This window comes from Coenobita brevimanus, chromosome 80 (assembly GCF_032717465.1).
Source record: "Coenobita brevimanus isolate Jiangsu-jjx chromosome 80, ASM3271746v2, whole genome shotgun sequence".
NCBI classification, from domain to species: Eukaryota; Metazoa; Arthropoda; class Malacostraca; order Decapoda; family Coenobitidae; genus Coenobita; species Coenobita brevimanus.
The window spans coordinates 28,084,273-28,109,135 of record NC_137033.1 but is presented as its reverse complement, the minus strand read 5'-3'; the positions used below and the strand labels follow the sequence as shown (position 1 = coordinate 28,109,135).

Here is a 24,863-nt window from a genome sequence, read left to right as displayed (position 1 = left end):
GTATGTGCTTTCAATCTTGTAAGAAGGTATTTCGGGATGAGTATGGAGGTTTCGGGACAATTCGCAGTCACAACAAACACGAAACAATTCGCCTTCATTAATGAAGATAGCTATGGGTGACGCTAGAATATAATTCAAAGGCGACTACAGCGAGGAAGAAACAAGTTAATTATTGACTAAAGGTGCAACTAATAAATAATATCCAGAACCTACGCTACTGAACATAGACTGCTGGATCCCCCTGAAATATAGTTATTAAAGTATTGATTAATTAATAATAAGTATATTGATGAAAGTATTGATTAGTATATTTATAGAATGGCGGGGAATCGTCCAGGGTGCGAATTGTTCTGAAGGGGAATCGTCCATGTTTTGACGGGGAATTGTCTGACGGCGAATTGTCTCGCAATCAGTATGGACATGGACTGTGTGATGGGCAGCATGGTGGACACAAGTGCAAGTTTTCAATTGTTAATAGAGTATTCGCGGAATTGACTTTTCGCGGGGGTTACAAGAACGTAAATACCGCGAAATATGCGGGATTACTGTATTTCCTTCCGGCCTCCCAATCCGCAGCTCCAAAGTGCCAGAGACGACGTTTCTTTGAAGGGTCCACAGGCCATACTGGAGCAACAGGACAGATTAAGGTAATAAGGTTGTGATCAGACACAGCTACTGATAACAAATGTTAAGAGTGAGTTTTAAAAATGGTAACCCTTCGATGCACAACCCAACCCTAAAATAATTAACACTGGTGTGCATTTCAGTATCCCCCGGGGGTAGGAGGGTTTTCCAAGAATACTCCCCCAGTATCCCTGCTTGTCGTACAAGGCGACTAAAAGGGTTGGCGAAGGGTTAGTGCCCCTCCCCGGAAAACTACTAACTAAATAGACAAACAATAAGCCTCGGACAAGGACTGACCAAAAGATGAGGACCAAGGACCGGACAAAGGACATGGCAATTGGAACTTGGAATGTAAGGGGAGCAAATGATGAGATGAAAGAGAAAGAGATTGTCCAGGTGCTTGAGGGTGCTTAAGTTGCTGTATGCGGAATAACTGAAACGAAATGGAGAGGTGAGAGTGAGAGAGAATGGGAGTATGGATGGGGTATATGTGAAGGAGTAGATGAGAATGAGAGGGCAAAAGAAGGAGTATGTAGGAGTATGTATAGTTGTAAGTAAAAGATGGAAGACGAGCATAAGAGAGTATGGATCAGTTGGGTCAAGGATTGTGTGGGTAAAGTTGAAAGTTGGAATACAAATGTGGGTGATTGTGTGTGTGTATGCGCCAATGCAAGATCGTGCGAGCAGAGTGAGAGAAGAGTTCTGGACAAATGTGGAAGTGTGCATAGAAAAGTTTGGAAGGAATGAGAGAGTGTTTTTGATCGGTGATATGAATGGTAAAATAGGGAATGTGAAGGTGGATGGAATAGTTGGTGAGTAGGGTGTGCCTGCTGAGATAGATGAGAATGCCAGTGCATTAGTGGACATTTGTGCTGAGAGGGGGTTGGTGATAGCCAATACCCTCTTCAGGCACAAAATGATCCACAGGTATACATGGCGAGTGATGAGAAGGGTGGGTGGTGAACTGAATGAAAGGAAGGCAATGATTGATTATCTGTGTGTGTGGATGAAAGGATGCGAAAATGTGTAATGGATACAAGAGCTTACAGAGGTTAGGGGAGTGGACTTTCTGACCACTACTTGGTGGTGGCCAGAATCAAGGTCCAATTAGGATGGAGAAATAGAAGACGGGAAGGATGGGAAGAAGGAGTATTTGTATGGAGAGTGGAAAGGTTACAAGAGGATGAGAAAAAGGCAGAGTATAAGAGAGAAGTGGAGGAACGATTGGGCAAATATGAATTGGAGCAGATGGGGGACGTGGAAGGTGTGTGCAGGATATTTACAGAAGAAATATGTGCAGCATGTGATGTGGTGTGTGGGATGAAGAGAAGACGAAGGGGTGTGCAAGGAACAGTGTGGTGGAATGAAGAGGTGAGACAGGCTGTGGCACAAAAGAAGAAAGCATACAATGAATGGATGAGAAATAGGGGCATGGAACAAGGTGAGAGGCGGAAGAGAGAGTTATATGTAGAAAGAAAGAGAGAGGTGAAAAGATTAGTACGAGTAAGAGAGAGTAAGAAGAGAACGGATGAGGAATTTGGAAGGAACTTGTGTGTAAAGTGGAGGGACTGTCAGAAAATGTTCTGGAAAGAGTTGAAAGGAGTAAGACAGCGTGGAAGTGAAGTTAGCAGGGGAGTGAAAGATAAAAATGGTAGATTACTAGTGGAGAAGGGAGAAAAAGTGAGCAGATGGAGAGAACACTTTAAGGAATTGTTGAACATAGAGGATGGAAGTAATGCGAGTGTAAGTGGCTGGGGAAGGGCTGGGAGGAGAAGGGAGGTGAGAAGACAGGAAGAAATCAGTAGGATAGAAGTTGTGGAAGCAATGAAGAAAGTTAAATTGGGGAAAGCCCTAGGAATTGATGAAGTGTGTGGTGAAATGCTGAAGTACGGGGTAGAGATAGTAGTAGAATGGATGTGGAAAATGTGCAGATTGGCCTGGAAGGAAGGTAGAGTCCCGGAGGATTGGAAGTCAGGTATAATTATTCCTCTGTACAAAGGTTGACGAATGAAGAAGTGAAGGAACGTTGTGGGGTAGATGTGGATGTGGTTGAAAAGATTAGGAGAAATACACTGAGGTGGTTTGGACATGTGGAGAGAATGGAGAATGAAAGACTGACTAAGAGGGTGTATGTAGGTGAGGTGGAGGGAGGGAGAGGGAGAGGTAGACCGAGGATGAGGTGGAGGGATGGAGTTGAGAGGTATATGAGGGAAGGGGGGGTGAGTTGGGGGGAGGGGAGTCAAATGGTGGGTGACAGAGTGACTTGGAGGCGTTTTGTCTGCGGCCACCCTTTGCGGGATTAGGGCGTCGGGCTATAGATAGATAGATATAGACAAAGGAAAAGGGGAAAAAGAAGTGTGTGGTAATCATAGGGGTATCTATCTTCTTAGTATAATAGGAAAAGTGTATGGTAAGATACTTATTGACAGAGTTTGAGAAAGAACAGAGGAATTAGTTGGAGAAGAATGGGGAGGCTTTAGGAAGGGAAGAGGTTGTGTAGATCAGATATTCATTCTTAGATCTTCAGTGGAAAAGTTTCTGGAGAAGGGAAAGAAGTTGTATCCTGGTTTCATGGATTTGGAGAAAGCATATGACAGGGTGGATAGACAAGGATTGTGGAAAGTATTAAGAATCTATGGAGTAGATGGAAAGTTGTTGAATGCTGTGAAGAGTATGTATGATGATGCTAAGGCTGCAGTGCGTGTGGATGGTGAACTGAGTGAATTTTTCTCTTTGAAGGTTGGGTTGAAACAGGGATGTCTCATGTCTCCATGGTTGTTCAATCTGTACATGGATGGGGTAATAAAAGAGGTACAAGGTAGGGTAGTGGATGTTGGAGTGGCCCTGGTGAGAGAGGGTAGTGTTTGGAAACTCCCTGTACTGTTGTTTGAAGATGATACTGTGTTGTTGAGTGAAGACGAAGGAGAGCTGCAAGGCTTGGTGGATGAGTTTGGGAGAGTGTGTAAGAAACGGAATCTAAAGGTGAATGCAGGGAAGAGTAAAGTGATGGTCTTTGAGAGAGGTGAAGTCAGTGATTGTACAGCGAGGTAGGATGGTGAGGAATTGGAAAATGTGAGTACGTTTAAGTACTTGGGTAGTGTGATGATTAAGGATGGAGGTTTGGAGGGTGAAGTGCTTGAAAGGGTACAGCAGGGAAGAAAGGTTGCTGGTTCCTTGAAAGCAGTGATAAGAAACAGGGAAGTGAGCATGGAAGTGAAAAAGTTCCTACATGACAGTATTGTGATACCAACTCTAATGTATGGAAGTGAAGCTTGGACGTTGTTGGAAGGACACAAGTCAAGAGTGAGAGCAGTGGAAATAGTTATTTAAGAGGAGCCTGTGGAGTCACATGGAGAGACAGGCTGACGAATGAGGATATAAAGGTGCGTTGTGGTGTGGATGTGGATGTGATAGGAAGCGTTAGGAGGAATACACTGAGGTGGTTTGGCCATGTGGAGAGGATGGAGGGTGAAAGACTGACGAAGAGAGTGTATGTGAGTGAGGTGGAGGGGGGAAGAGGGAGGGGGAGGCCAAGGATGAGATGAAGGGATGGGGTGGAGAGGTATATGAGAGAGGGGGGTGTGAGTTGGGAGCAGTGAAATGGCGGGGGACAGGGTGACATGGAGGCGATTTGTTTGTGGCCACCCCGAACGGGATTGAGGCATCTGGCAATAGATAGATAGACTTGGGAAGTGTGTTAAGTAAGGATGGAAGTTTGGAGGATGAAGTGCTTGAACAGGTACAACAGGGAAGAAAAGTTGCTTGTTCTTTGAAAGCAGTGATATGAAATAGGGAAGTGAGCACAGAAGTAAAAAAGCCACTGTATGACAGTACTGTGATACCAACCCTAACGTATGGATGCAAAGCTTAGACCTTGTTGGAAGAAAGGGGGAAATGAGTTATTTGAGACGAGCATGTGGAGTTACATGGACGGACAGACTGACAATTGAGGAAGCTAAGAAGCCTTGTGGTGTGGATGTGGATGTGACAGAGTGTTACGAGAAATACACTGAGAGGAGAGGATGGAGAGCAAGACACTAACGAGAAGAGTGTATGTGAGTGTGGTGGAGGGGAGGGGGGTGGAGACTGAGGATGAGATGGAAGGATGGAGTGGAGAGGCATATGAGAGATGGGGTTGTGAGCTGGGGGGAGGGCAGTGAAATGGCAGGGGACAGGGTGACATGGAGGTGATCAATTTGTAGCCACCCCTAATGGGATTAAGGCATCTGGCAATACAGTTCAACAGAATGGAATAATCTTATGTTGAAAGTGTTTCTGTGCTGATAAGAAGTTTTATAGTGAAAAATGTGTTCAGCAAGGGATGGTTGCAACTCACTTGACACTGGAGTAGCTGTTGTGCTCACGCTGGTAATCATAGCGAGAGAAGCCACCCTTCAAAAAAGCGCCAGTGTGCAAAACATCAATGGTTTCTTCTACAGCAATGTTACCCCAGTGAGATACTTCAATAACACGTTCCAGCTGGGTTACAGTCAAGAATGGTGAGTTGTTTTCATAGTGGATGTTCATTGGATCCTGGAAATAAAAAATTGTCATCGTCACTATCATCCTGACCTCTTCCCCACTTAATGACACAAACTGTGTAACATATGAACTATTGCTGTCCCCAAACTTAGATTTATGGGCTCCACATTGTCACATTAGCTATACTGAATTCATGACAGAAAACTGAAGCAACTGAAAAGTGTATAAGTACAATACTTCAAATGTTAACATCCTTTATATATTGAAAAAATTATTCATAACATTCACATATCAGAAATATCAATACAATGCTGTGGCACACTAAGTTTTGATGGTTATTTTTTATAGATACACTAGATGTGACTACACTGACAATTCTACTGATTTCCTGTAACACAGGAAACCATTTACTACACTGGGTCATCCCCCAAAATCCAAATGGACTCTTGGTGATGCAGTAAGTTAAGACACTCCAATTGGATGTGGCCCATAAGGGTTTATATCAAAGAGTTGGTTGTGCTTTACTGCTCACATAATGCCAGACAGGATTAGCGACTGAAAAGCTCTGCCTTAAAAGTATGGCCTTAACAGCCTCATCTTGGTCTCCTACTCTCTTACGGGACAACACAAGTTTCACTAATAAGAGAAATATACTACACATCTGTGGTAATTGGGGGCGCTCACCATCCACTCACTCAATGTAATGCTGCTCCCGAGTGTCTTCCGTTTCCTCTCCTCCATCCTTCTCCCATTTCATCCTCTTCCGTCTTTCTTTTCTCGTCCTTCTACCTATGGGTGACTTTACACTCCCTCTTCTGTCTTTCATTCTTTCCTCTTCCTTCTGCCTATGGGTGACTCTACACTGAGTGACATGCCAAATGGTTTCCTGTACACCAGGAAACAATTTACAGTAAAAGTCCAATATTTCGGCATCCAATTCCCCGGCAAATCTGACATTTCAGCAGTTTTGAGCAATAGTCCCATTTACGAAAATCTCCGATCGTTCGGCAGATTCTCCGATTTTTTTCGTCAGTCTTGAAATTCTCCATGAGGCTCGCCAGCTAGCTACCCGCCTTTACCCACCTTAGTGAGTGAGATAGTGAAAGTGATGGAACGAGTCTACCACTGCCATGAAGCTCAGAGGCTAGCTCTTTCTCCTATAGCATAAAGAGAGGACAAATATGTAGTGAGTCTAGCATGGGAAAGAGAATCTGTTTCGCCATTCTTCCGAGTTGTTGCCGTGCTGCTGCCGACTTCTCTTGATTCTTCTGTGTGCTTTGTGAACTTCGTACCGAAATACCTCTGAAATTACTATTCGAGTGTGCTGTAAGCACTGTAACATCAGACAGGAGCTTTGTAACACCTGAGTGGACCAGCTGTGTGTTGTGAACAGTATAAACATCTTCTGCGTGCTTTGAAAATGGCCTCCACGTGTGGAAAGTTAACTGGTGTTAGCAAGAAGCGTACACATAAGATGTTGACTATTGCTCGGAAAATTGAGCTGTTGAAAAAATTAGAGGCTGGCATGAGTAGGAAACAGATTATGGATGAGTTTAACATAAGCTCCTCTACCATCTATGATATAAAGAAACAAAAATGATCTATTTAAATTTGTTTCTCAGGCCTTCGGTACGACCCAGAGGAAAGCAATGAAAAAAGCAAAGTTGAGTGAGCTGGATGAAGTGCTGCATAGGTGGTTTGTGGCTCAGCGTTCTGAAGGAAAGCCTATTTCGGGGCCTCTCATCATAGAAAAAGCCAAAATGTTCTATGCTGAGATGAAAATAACAGAACCAAGAGCAGTCTCTGAACCTCAAGCTCTACTGCCGCAGCAACAGGGAGAAGAGTCCTTAGAGCCTGTTGCAGGACCCTCTACTGCTGGGGACTTCTTCCAGCAGTAGCAGACTCCAATCAACCCCTTCTATTGTACATATGCAAATAAGGAACCTACTATAAGTTTAGGTAAGTGCATGTGAACTTGTAGGCCTACTGTACCATTACATTTATATACAGTATGTTCACTAATTTCTTTATTTTTCATATTCATGTATAGTACTGTATTCATTACAGTATTGTACAGTATCAAACAGTATACAGTACTCTCTCCAAACACATTTGTAATGATATGAGTAATGATGATAGTGTTCACCGAAACATATAAGGTACTGAGTGGGTAGGGTTTTCGATAATTCGGCAATTTTGATATTTCGGCACTTGCCTGGTCCCATAGATGCCGAAAAATCGGACTTCTACTGTACTATGCTGGGTGGTAACCATATATCCAAATTTTGGCGTCTGGTGGTTTAGTGGGTAATTACGGCACTCCAATCAGATTGAGCCGGTGAAGGTTTATATCCAAGGGATGGTTGGGGTTTATTGCTCATGTAATGCCACTCAGGGATGAGTGAGGCTGGTCACTCTCCAGTTAAAGTCAGGACCAACTTGCCTAGCCCCAGGCTCCTACGCTTCTCATGGGGCAACGTAGGATTGGATGGTGGATGGATGGATAGATGGATACAAAAAACACACATACCGTCCTACACATACACTATAAGCATCCCATGCAATTTCAGTACAGGACTACAAAAACACTAACTGCCTGGACAACTCATTCATATCAACTTAGAGAAGTGATGTCCAAAATTGGTTACTATTCTAATGCATCTACTTCACACTTAGTTATAGTATATCAGTCAATTCTTTCTTGGTGTATGCCATAAAATCATTTATGACCAGAGCTGCATGCTAACCCTTTTGGGGAACATCAGCCAGCAGAGAAAAGTGAAATGCAGAAAAGGTGAAATGAGGTGTTGAGAATGATAGGGGCCAACTTGCCAAATGAGCAAAAATGTGATTTTTATACGAGCATTTTCAGTACTCTGTACAATGTGAGAACAGATGGATGAGAGTTCGCCTCTGTCTTCTGAAGGTAAACTCCATGAAAAGCTATGGAGTATTTAGCCATGATCACAGGTGAGAGTTGGTGTCTGGCTTGAGCTGAAAGAGGCGAACCCAACCACTTTCACAAGTGCATTACGAAAGACTTGTCAAAAGTTGTAGGCAAACGAAGCCCTTTACTGTTGTTAGGATGGACGCCTCTTTGTTGCCTTTCCATCATTGCATAACCGCATTACAAAGAAAGCTTTCTAAGGTGCCAATTTTAAGGATGGCAGGGTCTTCATTTTTGACAAAAATTATACTGGTAAACAAACCTTTGCCATCAGACTTCTCACATCAATGAATTCAAGCTTCAAATGGGAAGGGTCTCAGCTTATAACCCATCCTTTAACTCAACTGTGATACCCCTGTCTGTCAAGTACCACCAAGCCACACAGACCTCCAAGGAAAAAGCTGAAGAACTCGTGGTACTCAGAGGATACTTAGGACAGTACCACCATGGATTTCTTGATGATATCATTGCCAGCCAAACAACTTCACTTGCGCAGAGAAGGTGGTGGTAAAAAAATGATGACCAGATTGACTACTAATTACCTATACCATACCCTCCTCAGCAAACCAGCTTCTTTGGCAAATCAGACACATCATCTAGAGTGAGTGTTACCTTTGTTTGACATTTATTTATTACTTACAATGATGTAATACATTTTCAAACTCAAACTTAATATCTCATTAATTTCATTGATGTTCATTTCACACCATTATATTATTGAATATCAGTCTGCACCATAACCATTTATGACAGTTCATTTACAACTACAGACATATTCTGCATTAAATGGGCTTTAAAATGAGACATCGTTCAGCAAAACCGATAAATGTACAGTGGAGATATGATGATTTGTACACTGGCAAACTTTAACTCTCAGTTCTCAAAACTATATTTCAGTGAGTTCGACCTAGTCATTCTCAACGCCTTACATGCTTGGTGAACTTGACTTCTGTCCCCAGCTGTGCATCACCTTGGTGAAGGGTGCCAATCCACCATATGGTAGGCAGCTAAGAGGTGTGTCACTGTGTGAAGCTGGCTTAAGGTGGGAACTGGACTCAGCAGAGGGTGACAGTACAATAGCACTGATAGACACATATGCCAGACAGACAGATAAATATCGACATAAAAGTAGCTGGTGCTATGGAGGCTTTGACAAGAAACAGAGGCTTGAGTATTGCAGTTGCACGAGGCTTACATGAAGGAATGTTACTGCCAACTTTAACATATGGATGTGAGTCTATGGTGTGGTATGAAATTGAAAAGTCAAGAATGAGAGCAGTGGAAATGGGACTGCTGAGGAATGTATGTGGAGTACAGAGAGTGGATAGGATTCAAAATAATGTGATTCATGAAAAATCTGTGGACACCAGAATCGAAGAGAATGTACTGAGATGAGAGAATGGATAACAACAGAGTGGTGAAAAAGGTATATAAGAGAGAATTTGAAGGAGGAAGGAGGCAAAGTAGGCCAAGGAGAAGGTGGAAGGATATGGTGGATGAGTGTGTGAGGAAGAGAGGTATGGAAGTCAGCGAGGCTAGGGGACTGACAAGAGATTGAGCTGGCTGGATGAATGTTGTGAGAAGTGCATGATCAGGGATTTGGCACCCCTTTTTAACATGACAGTGTCCGGACTGACTCCATCGGATACGTTTATGTGAAGCAACAGAATGTGGTGAATGTTTTTGGTGTATCAGATACAGCCAGGATTCTAGGGTCTTGAATGATGAGTGAATGGCAGCATGGTCCATTGGATTGGGCGGACTTAGGCTGTCTGGACATGCTACTCCTCGCCCTGCCCTAGGGTGGGAAAGGAGGTTCAGATAATAATAATAATAATAATAATAATAATAATAATAATAATAATAATAATCTATCTATCTATAGCCCGACGCCCTAATCCCGCAAAGGGTGGCCGCAGACAAAACGCCTCCAAGTCGCTCTGTCACCCACCATTTGACTACCCTCCCCCCAGCTCACCCCCCCCCCTCCCTCATATACCTCTCAACTCCATCCCTCCACCTCATCCTCGGTCTACCTCTCCCTCTCCCTCCCTCCACCTCACCTACATACACCCTCTTAGTCAGTCTTTCATTCTCCATTCTCTTCACATGTCCAAACCACCTCAGTGTATTTCTCCTAATCTTCTCAACCACATCCACATCCACCCCACAGCGTTCTTTCACTTCTTCATTCGTCAACCTGTCCCTCCACGTCACTCCACATGCTCCTCTCAAGTAACTCATTTCCACTGCTCTCACTCTTGACTTGTTCCCCTCTTGCAAGGTCCATGCCTCACTTCCATACGTCAGGGTAGGGATCACAATACTATCATGCAGTGACTTCTTAACTTCCATACTCACCTCCTTAATAATAATAATAATAATTGGCGGTGGCAGTGGCAGTAGTGATGATGATGATGAGGAGGAGGAGGAACACAGATAGACAGACAGATAGGGGTGAGGACAGTGACTGCCTAAGCAGTGTATCAGCTTTTAATGTCCAACCCGGCTGGGGCTTCAACCTTAAACTCACAGTACAAGCCTATCAAAATGAGAGTAACGTTACATGATGTGAATAATAAATATCTAGGTGGCTGTGGCATATGGGGGTGAGGTCAGTAATTGTTCGTGTAGCAAATTAACTACTACTTGCCACATCTGCATATTGTGACCAGTTCAAAAGGCCTATCCTAAGCTAATAAAGAACTGTCTAGAGGTATCAAGAATAACAAAATCATCATCCAGCCTTGCTTCATTTCATTTTTAAAGGTCCAGCATGCTTGCATGCATCAGCCTTCATCTCCAAATGGAGGTTCTCCACCCTGCTTGAGCTCTGGCAGCATTCCTATTCAATCCCACATTCCTGAGATCACACTCTACGACCCTTTCCTAGGCCTGTTATCGTTCTACTTCTCACAACCCTACTCTTGATGTTCGTACCCCTCACCTTTGGCATCCAGTTGTCATCCCCCATTCTCTAAAAATGCCAAAACCATTTCCATCTACCCCTCTCACCATCACAACACCAATACATTCAAGTCCCATCCTTCCTCTCAATTCTTCAATCACAATCCTAGCCCTCCCTGACCTCACATTCAAGGATGCACTACACATCCATCTCCATCTAATCACTGTCATTTCTGTACATTTAACCCTATGAATACCCTCTTCTTTTACTGTTCAGGTCTCACTACTGTATGGCATTACACTCATAACACATGCTGCACACAAAGATCTCTTAGCACAGAGGGAGAGCTCTCAATGTTAGGAGAGGAAACAATTTCCTGAACTTCCTCCAACCACTTCTTATCCTAGGCACAAGAGCAAGCTTCAGTCACACCTCCAGCACGTAACAGTTCCCCCAGATAACAAATCTGGTCACCCTGTAGCTGCTACTGTAAGCTGCCACCATTCTTCTCCTAGAGCTATCAACTGCTCCTCTGAACTGTCTACTTGCATTCCTCCACCATACGGCATACGGTGTTCCTCAAGGCTGTCCTGTCACCAACTCTCCTCCTCCTATTCATAAATGACCTTCAAAGTTGTACATCTAACCCTATCCACTCACATGCTAATGACTCATCCCTTTATTTTTTCACTTGCTTCTCGCAGCATCCATGTTAGTCATTACTGTACTCTGTTTAAAAAAACAAGGGATGAGGCTAAGGCACACCAAATGTCTAACTTGGCTCACATCTCTGAATGGGATAAATGTCGATCTATCTATCCATAGCCCGACGCCCTAATCCCGCAAAGGGTGGCCGCTTACAAAACGCCTCCAAGTCGCTGTCACCCACCATTTGACTAGCCTCCCCCCAACTCACCCCCTCCTCCCTCATATATCTCTCAACTCCATCCCTCCACCTCATCCTCGGTCTACCCCTCCTTCTCCCTCCCTCCACCTCACCTACATGCACCCTCTTGGTCAGTCTTTCATTCTCCATTCTCTCCACATGTCCAAAGGCTAGAGGTAATAGGCAGTAGGAAGTACATACAGTGGAAGACAGCTCCAGAGTTGACCTGTTTCATACATGAAAGACTGGGAGTAACAGTTAACTCTTGCATTAGAGAGCTGGACAGAAAAGAGATGAGAATTTGTTGCTAGATGGGTGCTATGGGCCTGCCGTATGGTGGAGGAATGCAAGTAGACAGTTCAGAGGAGCAGTGACCATTGAAGTAGCTATTGAAGAGATAAAGATGCAACTGTAATGTTGTTTTTAATGCATCAAAAACTTAGTTCTTACAACTTTCAACCCATCAAAATCTTCCACAGGAGTATCCTCTAATTTTTAACAACATCCAATTGAATCCTCCATCATCTTTAAACACATTTGGAGTTTCATTCTTTCAGAATTAATCTAGGTAAGATCATATTACCGGTACCTCTCCTGTAAAATCTGCTTCAAGAGATTAGGTGTGCTAACCCAGCTCCATGCCTTCTTTACCCTTGCACAGTCGCTGACTTTATATATGCAGTACTGTATATATTTTCCCCGTGTAGAATACAACTCTCGTGTGAGGAGGCTCCCCATATACAACTCTTCTCAACAAGGTGTAGTCAAAGACTGTTCATCTCATTAACTCTCCTCCTCTTACTGGCTCCCTTCAACCTCTCTCTTCACCGCACAGTTGCATCTTTATCTCTTCTATAGCTACTTCAATGGTCACTGGTCCTCTGAACTGTCTACTTGCATTCCTCCACCATACGGCAGGCCCATAGCACCCATCTAGCAACAAATTCTCATCCCTTTTCTGTCCAACTCTCTAATGTAAGAGTTAACTGTTACTCCCAGTCTTTCACGTATGCAACAGGTCAACTCTGGAACTGTCTTCCTCTATATGTATTTCCTACTGCCTATTACCTCTAGCCTGTCAAATGCAGTGTGTCCCAGCATGAAGTCTGTTCAGAAAGTACAGTACCCGACCTTAAGCTCTAAAAAAAAATAAAAGAGCTAACTTGTTGGGCTTGGACTTTAATCCCCCTCCAAGTAGGCTCCTTCTGACTTGACATACATAGCCCATCATGCTTTCCACTGCCTGAAACATTTTTCAAAGTCGGTTTTCAGTATCTCCTCAAGGTGCTTCATCACAACCATCGTGATCTCTTCTCTCAGATAAATATTGCTCAAGACACACAAGAATGTGCAAATCATGATCCAGATTTTCTGAAGACTGTTATCACTGGAGATGAGACCCTGACACCAAAGCACAGCCGTCCCAGTGGAGGCATGAAGGGCCAAAAGAAGCACGACAGGTCCGCAGCAAGGCGAAATACATGTTGACAGTTTTTCTTGACTACCTTGGTGTTGTGCACCAAGAATACGCACCAGGTGCTCAGACTGTCAACGAATATTATTACCTAGACGCCGTCTTCGTTCAGTCAAAAAGATCAGACCTTTGGAAAGTGGAAAGTTGGAAGCTGCATCATAAGAATACCCCTGCCCATTCTTCCAACTGATTCAGGATTTTTTGACAAAGCACAACATCCCACAGGTCCAGCAGGCTCTCTACTCACCAACACGGCTACGTGTGGCTTTTGGTTATTCCTCAAGCTCAAAACTCCGCTGAAGGGTTACCAATCTACTTTGAGGGGGATTAGTTTCCTAGCTTAACAGGCTATTTATTTTTTTACAGCCTAAGATTAGATACTTTATGAACAGACCTCATATCTCGATAGAAATGGATCTTGAAATTGTCTCCATCATCTTGTTTTTGCTTTTTCATGGAGGGAATGATCTTGCTGGTTTCGGCATTTGGTTCCTTCTTCCTTGCATTTCATCATTCATCACCTAATCCTGTGTTGCCCCATTAGGAGAATAGAGGCCAGGGCTAGGCAAGTTGGTCCTGAACTTAAGATGGGAGCGACCTGCCTACTCATCCCCGAGTGGCATTACTTTTTTTTTTTTTTTTTTATGCAAGGAAAAAGGAACCAAAAGGAACCTGCAAATCATTCCTTCCAAGAAAAAAACAAAAACAATACAACAGAGAGCCAAATTCAAGATCCGTTCAATTTGAGATACCTGGACACACTGCAACTGAAAGACTGGAGATCATAGGAAGTAGGATATACAGACAGAGGGAGACAGTTCCAGAACTGACCTTTTGCATATATGAAGGACTGGGAGTAACAGTTAACTTTTGCATTAGAGAGCTGGACACAAAAGGGATGAGAGTTTGTCGCTAGACAGGTGGTACATGCCCACTGTAGTGGTGGAGGGATAGAAGCAGACAGTGCAGAGGAGCAGTGACCACTGAAGCAGCAACAGAAAAGAGATAAAGATGCAACAGTGCAGCAAAGAGACAGAGGTTGAAGAAAGTCAGTATAAGGAGGAGTGTTAATGACGTGATATGCCTTTGACTCCACCTTGTTAAGAGCTGTATGTGGGGGGCCTCCCCACATATGACAGTTGTACTCCAGACAGAGGTGAATAAAACCCACGAATAAAGTCAACAACCGTGCAGGGGTAAAGAAGATACTGAGTCAGCTTTGCACACCTACTCCCTTGGAAACAGATTTTATGAGAGATGTAATACGACCTTTCCAAGATAAATCCCGAGACAATGAAACCTCAAGTACACTCGACCTTTGATTTCCCGGACTAAAAGGGGGGAAACCCAGTCCAGGAACCACAAAAGTCCGGGAATCGCAAAAGTCCAGGGGCCACGGCCCATTTCCCGTACGTTTACCATACTCGGTCTGGCAATCGCCAATATTCAGTACCTGCCCCGGACTTTTACCACACTTTGTCCAGCACTCAGTATCACATGTACGAACATAAGTTACACACAGAAAACAAGGCTCAATATAATAACAACATATGACTAAATAAAAGGAAAAATAAATATATTTAACATACTGTACTGAATGTACTAACTGTACTGTACAGTAGAGAGGATGTAAGTGTATGCCGTGATTGTACAGTGGTTCCATGAATAGCTTAAATTATTCGAGGTCAGACATGACATCCATAGGCGAATCTGTAGCACCACTGGAGTCGTGTTGAGCTGCAGGTGAGCTGCTTGGTTCAGGAGGGGGTGTCTTGGCGGTGGCAGACTGGCTCATACCACTGAGGCCTGGTTCAGGAGAAGGCAGCTGGGCAGTGCGTGGCTTAAAAAAACCTGGTGCTGCATCACAATAATTTCCGCATAGAGAAGGGGGAGCTAGTTGCAATGCTCCTGGATGTCCTTGTTGTTGCTGTTCGCCAAAAACTAAAGTAGCATATCTGCACATTCCCTGATCACAGACATCTTAACGGTCCTTGGCTGCTCGACGTCGCTGTCCTCACTGTCACTGCTGCCACTATCTGTTCCTCGGACAATATTTCATGCCCCTCTGCAGCTTCATTTTCTTCTATCCACTCATGAATGTTATCTAGTGTAACTGCATTTTCCCCATCCATATGGAGAAATGCATGGAAGTCTGATGCCTCGAACCCCTCAAAATCACAATCATAATCTTCGTCCTTGAGGAGTTTTTTTCCATGCGTTGGAAAGCGTGGAATGCTTAACATCACTTAACGTCACCCCAAGCCTCAGCCACCTTGTGGATGGCGAAGCGGATGTTGTATACTTTAATATTCTCTAGGGTTCTCTTACCTCTTACGTCTTCTCCCCTGTCAGCCTCAGTCTCCAACCCAGCCAGCACTTCGTCAAGATATTTTCTCTGGTACCTCTCCTTAAATGGACTGATTATGCCTTGATCCATGGGTTGGATAAATGAGGTGGTGTTTGGGGGGTAAAAACATGCATTTTATCTTCCAGTCAGCACTCTGCAACATCATGAGTGGGGGCAATGTCCATTAGCACTAATGCCTTCACTTCTGCAGGCGGGATTTTCAGCACCTTTTCCTGGTGGTTCCTTATTTCAGGCACCAGGTGATGATGGAACCAGTCTTCACAAATCCAGCTGGTGAACCACACTTTGACAGAACTGTAATAATGGACAGGAAGCTTGTTCATACAGTCCTTGAGAGCCCTGGGTTTCGCAGACTTCCCCACAATATCCAGTTTGAGCCTGTTTGTACCTGACGCATTACCACCATACATCAGTGATAACCACTCTATTAATCTTTTTACCTGGCACCTTATGCTCGTCCTTCCTTGCCTGGATATCATTAGGCAAGGACCTTCACATAACTCCAGTTTCATCCACACTGTAAATCTGATTCATTGATAATCTTCACGTTTAATAAGAGCATCTAACTTCAATCTAAACGGTTCAACACCGTCAACATTGGCACTGGCAGCCTCGCCTGACACTTTCACACTGCAGATGCCGTGAAGTTTCCTAAAATGCCACAGCCATTCTTCACTTGCCTTCAAATCAGCAATACCCATGTGTGCAGCAAGCTTTGCAGCACTGGCAGCCAGCTCCACACCTTTCACTGAGACACCACAAGCGCGCTGCTGAACGTACCACTAGTGGACAGCAGCATCGAAGTCAACACTCTTTGAACTTTTCATATGTTTTCTGCCCAATCCAATCTTCTCTGCCTCAGGCACAGAAAACTTCACAGCGAAACTCTGCAGCTTTCTTTCCCTTTTCTGATGTCAGATACAGTCTGTTTTTTAACACCATACTCCTCGCACACCATAGCGACCGTCTTCCCAGCCTCAAGTTTATTAACTCAAGTTTTGGGGACACTGAGTGGTGCACAGGCTTCCATGTATGCTTGGTCACTCTCCTAGGGGTTGGTGGGGCCAACCTGGAGTTATAAACTGCTCAGATAATGCTCAAATGAAAGGCCGCTTTACAGCACGAGATAACAGTAAACAAATGTCTGGCGCGAACGCGGCCACCTAGTGGGTGGCCCGGACACGGACTGGGGAACGGATCGGATCACTGTGTGCTGGTAGTTTGAAGTGTAAATTTCTGTATTTTCAGTACTCTGTCCAGGAAATCCAAATTCTGAGAAATAGGGGTCCGTCAAATCAAGGGGCGAGTGTATATTGAAAGATGATGTGGGATTGAGCTGGAGCTTATTAAACATTTATGAGTACTCCTGTAGAAGATTTTGGCGGGTTGATAGGTGTAAGAACTGAGTTTTTGATGCATTAAAAACAACAAGATTATTTTTACCCCAGTCAGAGACACGAGCCAAGTCAAACATTAGGTGTGGCATAGCCTCATCCCTTGTTTGTGTAAGTGTTAGGAATCTACATTATCATAATACAAATCATAATAGATAGCAAAATAAATGTGTAGTCTTAAAGGTAACATGATAGTCAAGCCTGATGTGGGAAAGGAAATGTGTTTGCAGATTTCAGTAAAGGCATGCCAGATATGCAATGTGTCACCAGAAATGCTACATACACAAAGATACACAGGCTTCTAGAAACTCACACACGTCCAGTGCACGTGACACAAGCTCTCCTAAACAAGAAAGGAGGAATTAGACAGGCAGAAGGATGCTAGCGACAGGGGTGAGAGAGAGATAGAGAGAGAGAGAGAGAGAGAGAGGAGGGTCTAGTGAGAGGTTAGTTAGCATATAAATGCTCTTGTGTTACACGCCGTGTTCAACTTGAACTTTCCCGCTGAAGACAATAAAACTACAATCAAGACCCAGTATCCATCTTTAACTTCTCCAGTCATTGACTACGAGGGAACTGACGTTGTTTCCCCAGATATCTACTCACTATTTACTCCATTTCGGCTACGACTACTATATAATCAATTACAAGTCTGATATATTATTATTTTTCCCACACCTAGCTTGACTATGATGTTACCTTTAAGACTACATATTTATGTTGCTATCTATTATGATTTGTATTATGATAATTCCTAACAGCAGTAACTGCAGGGATGGACGATGTAGGAAGCAAATGGAAAGGTGAAGGGTGGAATCACCTGTGTATGAGTGGATAGGGTTAGATGTACATCTTAGGTCACTGATGAATAAAGGGAAGAGAGTTGGTGATAGGACAAAGCCCTGAGGAACACCACTATTGATAGCTCTGGGAGAAGAATGGTGGCCACCAACAACAGCAGCTATAGAATGACCAGAAAGGAAGCTAGAGATGAGCGCACAGACAGACGGATAGAAACTGTAAGAGGGCAATAGGGAAATTAAAGATTTGTGCCAGACTTGATCAAAAGCCTTTGAGATGTCAAGTGCAATGGTAAAGCTCTCGCCAAAGTCCCGAAAGGAGGATGACCAGGAGTCTGAAAGGTAGGTGAGAAGATCACCAATGGAGTGTCCCTGACGAAACCCATACTGACAATCAGAAAGTTGTGATAGGAAAGATACTTTTAAATTTTTTTGTTAAGAATAGACTCGACAACTTTTTGAGACAAAGGATGTTTAGGCTAGTGATGAAGGCACTGATAGAAAGACAGAAATCACAAGAGGGCAATTTGGAAATTAAAGATTTATTCTAGACTCAATCAAAAGCCGTTGAGATGTCAAGTGCAATGGCAAAGCTTACGCCAAAGTCCTGAAAGGAGGACGACCAGGAGTCTGAAACGTAGGTGAGAAGATGGCCAGTGGAGTGTCCCAGACAGAACCCATACTTACGACAAGAAAGAAGGTTGTGATAGGAAAGATACTTTTAAATTTTTTTTGTTAAGAATAGACTCAAAAACTTTTGATACAGGGTGATAATGCAATCGGACGATAGTTAGAGGGTTGGGAATGGTCACCTTTCTTTGCGACAGGCTGAATGAGAGCAAACTTCCAACAAGGAGGAAAGTTACAAGGCGACAGACCCAGGCAGGGTGTAAGAACAGAAGCATAGTTCTTGAGAACAACAGGAGGGACTCCATCAGGCCCATATGCCTTGTTGGTATTGAGGTCAGTGATGCCAGAAAATACATCAGTTCAAGAAATTTTAATGTCAGCCATGAAGAAGTCAGAGGGATGGGGGGGGAAGTGCTGGAGGAACAGTATTGGAATAATCTAAGGTGGAATTGGAGGAGAAAGTCTGAGTGAAGATATCTGGTTTATCACTAGAAGAAATAGCTACAGACCTATCAAAGTGGAAAAGAGGAGGGAAGGATGATAAGGTAAAGATGTTGGCAAGGTGCCACAAGAAATGGGAGGAATTCGATTTGGAGGGTTCAGAGCATTTAGTATGGATGTAATTATTTTTAGCAGGGTGAAGAATAGACTTTGTGTGATTCCATGCAGAAACATAAAAAAGATGAGATTCAGGGGTGCACTGGCTCTGGTACCTTTTGTAGGCTTTCTTTTTGTTGTGGACAACATTAGAACAAGCGTGATTAGGCCAAGGTTTCTTTGCATTAGTCAAAGGATATGAGAAAGGAATGTGTGCTACCATGTCCAAGAGAATAACCTCTGTAATGCACATGGCACACTCATATAGCTCTCAGCCATGGAAGCAATAATCATTCCAGGGAAAATAAAAGAATTCCCACCAGAGGGCCCCCCAATCAGCAGTTCCAAAGTGCCACAACTGACATCTCTTTGGACGGTTCACAGGCCGTACTGGAGTGATAGGACAGGTTAAGGTAATACGACTGTGCTCGGAGGAGCCCAACAGAAAGGAAAGGTTAACAGCGCAAGCAGAAGGATTAGTTATAAGGAAGAGGTCAAATATGTTGGAACTCTCTCCAAGGCAGTCAGGGACACTGGCGGGGTGTTATACAAGCTGCTCTAGGAAATTAAGGATAGAGAAGATGTAGGCTTGTTCACCAGGTGGATAAGTGAAAGTAGAGGAGAGACAAAGATGGTGGTGAACACTGAAATATCCTAGAATGGAGATTTCAGAGAAAGGAGAAATGGATAAGATGTGTTCCATCACAGAACTGAGATGGTTGAAGAATTTTTCATAGTCAGTAGAATTAGGGGATTAGTAAACAGAACAGATGTATTAAGTCAGAGAATGACAGGAGAGCCATAGCCAGAGAGTTGAGAATTCACAAGAAACAAGTTCAGGAACATGAGAGCAAGATAGTCGTTGCGTTCGTATACACAACAGCCACCTTTGGCAGTGAAATGAGTACAGAGAAAGTATGAGGATACAGAGAAGGGATTTTTTTTTTTTTTTTTTTTTTAATAACAGAACAGAGGAAGGAAAAACAAATGAGTAAAAAAAAAAACAATCCATACAACAGATTACTGGCATCCTCCGTTTATAAAATATCTCTAACAGTTAGACTTGAACAGCTGTGGGTTGAAATTTGGAGGGAAACAACTCTGGGGAAGCGAGTTCCAGAGAGATGCAGTTCGGGGAATGAAAGAATTCTGATAGGCAGAAGTTCTGCAATATGGCTGAGTGACATTCCAGTCATGAGCACTACCAGATGCCCGTGTAGCACGAGGGAAGGCATGGACAGGTGGCACCATGGACCCAACTTCGTCTGAGCATTTGCCAAAAAAATATCTGTAAAATAATGCAAGGGAGGCAACATTCCTTCTTACTTGCAGGGGAGGTAGTTTATATGTAATGACAGGGTTGTTAATGATTCTAACAGCTTTGTTCTGAATTTTGTCTAGTTGTCTTAACCCCTTAACCGCGGGTATTGTTTTGGTCTGACTGTCCTCTCCCGCGGGGGTTTCAGCCAAATGTAAACAAACCTTTAAACCTTAATAACTCTGCACAGAATAAAGCTAGAGAAAAAAATAAGGTACCATTAGAAAGTACAAACCTTCAGCTTTCCATTGATGTAGGTTTCATGACTTCGTTGACTTTCACAGGACGGGGAGAGCCGTTAGAAGTGAGGGGTGTGAAATAACTATTTTACGCCCCACACACCAGTACCAAATGCCAACCACTCTCTCATAATAGTAATATAAACATATATGAACACTGTACATACGATAAACACCCACTCTGTGTTCACTGAGGTAGGTAAAAGGCACTTCCCTGCGGCTGCACCCGCTCTTCACTGCGGCTGCGCATCACTTCACTGCGGCGGCACCCGCTCACTGACGTTTCCTGCGATCTTTTCATTCTTTCTAACTTCTAATATTATTTTACATATAATATGGGCAATGTACATTATATTTACAATGCACTTATTACTATATTGCGTCACTGGCGCATCACAGAATTACATAAGTGCCGCAGAATTCCACAAGTGCCGCAGATTCTCTTATTACAATATCACTTATTATACTGGCCAATATTTCCTTTATTTTCTAGGCAAAATATCCCTTATTACTACATTATCCATTATACAATTATTGGCAAAGCACGTCACTGTCGCATCACTATATATCACTGTCACTTTCAGTATTTACTCAGAGAGTGGTACTCGGCAAAGCACGGAGTTACACATAGAGCGACTTGGCATTCAAGGCACTGGTGTGTGCTCATTTTTCTCGTCGTAGGCCTTCGTGTGGTGGTTGAACATACTCTGCAGCGGCCCTGTGACAACCTGCCGCCTGCTTTAGGAGGCAATTTCACAAGCTGGTGCCGGCTCATGTAATTGCGGCACTCAAGACGGTCAGGTTGTGTGTCAGAGTGTTGCCTCGGGATCAATGCCGTCACCTGACCAAATCGTTCAAGTAGCTGCTGCACGACAGTCTTGGAAAACTGTCTCAGTGATGGTTGCCTTATGCCCCCGACTTGTGTCTTGTAAAGAATGAAGGCATTGAGCATGCACATACCGAGCATGTGCAGGCAAGCCTTCCTGTACCATCGGGTGTTTCTCCTGAGACAGTCTACTCGTATTTCGCCAATCATCATATCAGACTTATCAACGAGTCTCATATTTACATTATAATCAATGACGGCATCAGGCTTCATGATTGGCTCTCCCGTCCTGTAGCTGACCTTCCCAGTTCTCTTCATTTCCCCCTTGTGGATGGTGCTGATCATATTGACGACCTTCTTGTCATGCCACCTGATCGCAAGAAGCTTGTCTGACTTCTTCAGGTGAACATCTCCCCTGGATGATGATGATGCTTCGGGGAAACTAGGCCACTCTTTCCTATAGCTTCGTACAGTGCCAACAGTGCCAATGCCGTGTTCAGCAAGGTATTTGGAGAGTTTCGGTGCTGTGTAATAATTGTCTGTGTACAGCACATGATTACCACCAAAAATACCTCTCCATCAGCACTTTTACAACTGGAGCCAGAGAAGCCAAGGGGTCTTTCCTGTTCACATCCATTGTGCTAGCCGAGTAAATGACAAAATCCATTATATACCCCGTCTCACAGTCACACAGCACAAAGAACTTTATCCCAAAGCGGTGGCGTTTGCTGGGGATGTACTGCCTGAATTTGAGACGTCCTCTGAACAATACCAGGGACTCGTCTATGACGACTTTCTGCATAGGCCTGAAAAATCGCATAAATCGATCCCTAATCTTGTTGAGGAAATCCCTCACTTTCCACAAAGGGTCAGTTTGGGACGGGTTGTCATTGTCAGCGAAGTGCAGGTATCCAAGCAGCTGTCGGAACCGATCCCGTGACATATACTTCCCGAATATGGGGATAGTAGTTATGTCATCCACGAGCCAGTACTCCTCCAACTCATGTCTCTTTATATGGGGCATCAAAAACATGAGTGCAAAAAAAACATACAGCTCTCTGATCCCGACAGGCAACCACGACACTTGCTTTGGTGAGCCAATAGGTCCCAGCCCTTCTGCTGCACACTGAGTTGCATACCTATTGGTCTCATCGCTGACATGCTGCACAATTTCATCATCAAGGAAGGCCAGGAAGTAATCAACAAACTCATCACCTGCGTTGCATGGGAAGGCAGGCTGTATTCCAGCATTTGTCATATCAAACGGTGGATTGTGTGGCTGGAAATCTCCACCGTCAGTCCAAACAAATGCATCAACTTGCCCTGTGCGTGGTTCAGTGGCAGGGGCAGGTTGCATTCCACTCGTTTCCCCGTGAGAAGGAGCTGATGTAGAGGCAATGGGTGAGGCAGGAGGTGAGGCAGGAGGCAAGCGGGAGGTGGGTGAGGCAGGAGGCAATGGGGAGGGGGGTGAGTGCGGGGGCGGTGAGTGGGGGGGTGGCGCGGGTGAGGGAACTGAGCGGGGGGCAGGCGGGGGGGGTTTCTGACCTGATGCGTGGTGAAACTTGACCCTTTCTACCCCGCTTATCACCTCGCTTATCGCCTCGCTTATCGCCCAGCTTTGCCCTCCAACTGCCACGCATCCCCTTTGTTCTAGGCCTGCCTTCCCTCGCTTTGCAGGCTTTGTAATTGGTCGTACTCCTCAGATGATGTAGACTGAGGAGAGGGCACGACAGATGATGATGATGATGATGATGTGAGGGCAATTGGGCTAGGGGAACGGGAAATTGATGGGAAATGCGTACTAGGGCCTGGTGTGGGAGACGTGAGCCTGCGCTTCACTCCCTTCCCACGTGCAATACCAGATTTGCCCATAGGAGCCTTTCCTTTCCCAGAGTAAGTTGGGGGTGGTGGGGGGGAATCAACACGATCACTTTCATCACTGTCGCTATCAATGGAAAATGGTTCACCACCAATCACTGCCAAATCATCACTGCTTGCTGTGAGTGTGTCACTTTCACTGCCACAATCAAGAGTAGTACTTACAGTTTTGTCCAGCTCAGTTCTAATTTCAGGAGTGCTCAACCCCTTCTGCCTCGCCGTCGGCAGTTCCTTTACCGGTGTAGAGGTAGAGGGAACACTAGCACTAAACATTGTAGAGGAGGAAGCGAGCGACGATGAGTCGGGACGGAGCGCCATTATCACGCACAGAGCTGGACAGATACTGACTGACGCGGGTCAGGGCAGGGGTGGGGGGGGGCCCCTCGGGGTTGGAGGAGGGAGGTGTGGGATGGCTGGCGTGAAAGAACTCGACAGCTACTCTTGCGTGAGAATATTTGCGCGCCGGGAAAACACGCGGTTTTCAAAATATTCACGATCATTCCAGAATGCCACCCGCGGTTTGGTCCAGTTTTGTCGCCGTCATTCTGGAATGACACCCGCGGTTAAGGGGTTAATGCAACCTCTCCACAACCATTCCACAAGGGTGAGCAATATTCAAGCTGAAAGCGCACATGACTCTTATAAATTATAGCTAACTGCACATCGGCGAAGAAGTTATGGACTCTGTACAATAATCCAAGTTTCTTTGAGGCGGTTTTAGCAAGTTGATCTGACATGAGAGGTCCAGCTGAGGGCACTGTTAAGTGAGACGCCAAGAATTTCCATACTTTTGGAGATGGGAATATTAGTAGCACTGAAGGTAATGTACAAATCTGGCAATATCTGTCTATTAGTAAACTGTATATATTTAGTTTTACTAGCATTAAAAAAGAGAAGGTTGTTTTGTCCCCATTCACTGATTGTAGATAGATCTTGATTTATGGAGATGGCTGTACTGAGTTGAAAGGTAGAGATAACAGACTTTGTAAATGGGTGTCTGAGTGTGAATGAACTACATGTGTTGAGTCATCTGCATATGGGTGAATGGGATTGTGGGTGACAGACAGGAGATCATTAATATGAACCAGAAATAGGGTTGGCGCCAGAACTGATCCTTGCGGCACGCCGGCGTTAATTGAGTGGAAATTGGAATATACATCATCTACTTCTACTCTTTATTTTCCTGTTACTAAGATATGAAGAAATCAAAGGAACAAAAGACATTAGTCCATAGCTAGGGAGTTTGGACAGCAGGGAATGGTGCCATACTCTGTCGAAAGCTTTAGAGATATCAAGAGCTACTGCATGAGTTTCTCCAAAAAGATCAATTGATTGATGGATGGTATGAGTTAAGAGATTGAGTATGTCAATGGTGGATCTTTCGTGGCGAAAACCATATTGTCTATCACTAATTAAGTTGTTGGATTCAAGATGTTTAACAATGTGCTAATTAAAGTTTCATATACTTTACCAAGAGAAGGTGTGACAGCTA

General features: G+C 44.1%; 1 protein-coding gene across 1 annotated transcript in view; it reads right to left on the bottom strand.

Moving 5' to 3' along the window:
- The window catches only part of LOC145409375 (dolichyl-diphosphooligosaccharide--protein glycosyltransferase subunit 1), a 332,958-nt gene that overhangs the window by 260,092 nt on the left and 48,003 nt on the right, over positions 1–24,863 (bottom strand). The window contains exon 4 of the mRNA XM_080279850.1: positions 4,961–5,157. Within this exon, the coding sequence (XP_080135976.1) occupies positions 4,961–5,157 (197 nt within the window). The remainder of the gene's footprint in view (positions 1–4,960; positions 5,158–24,863) is intronic.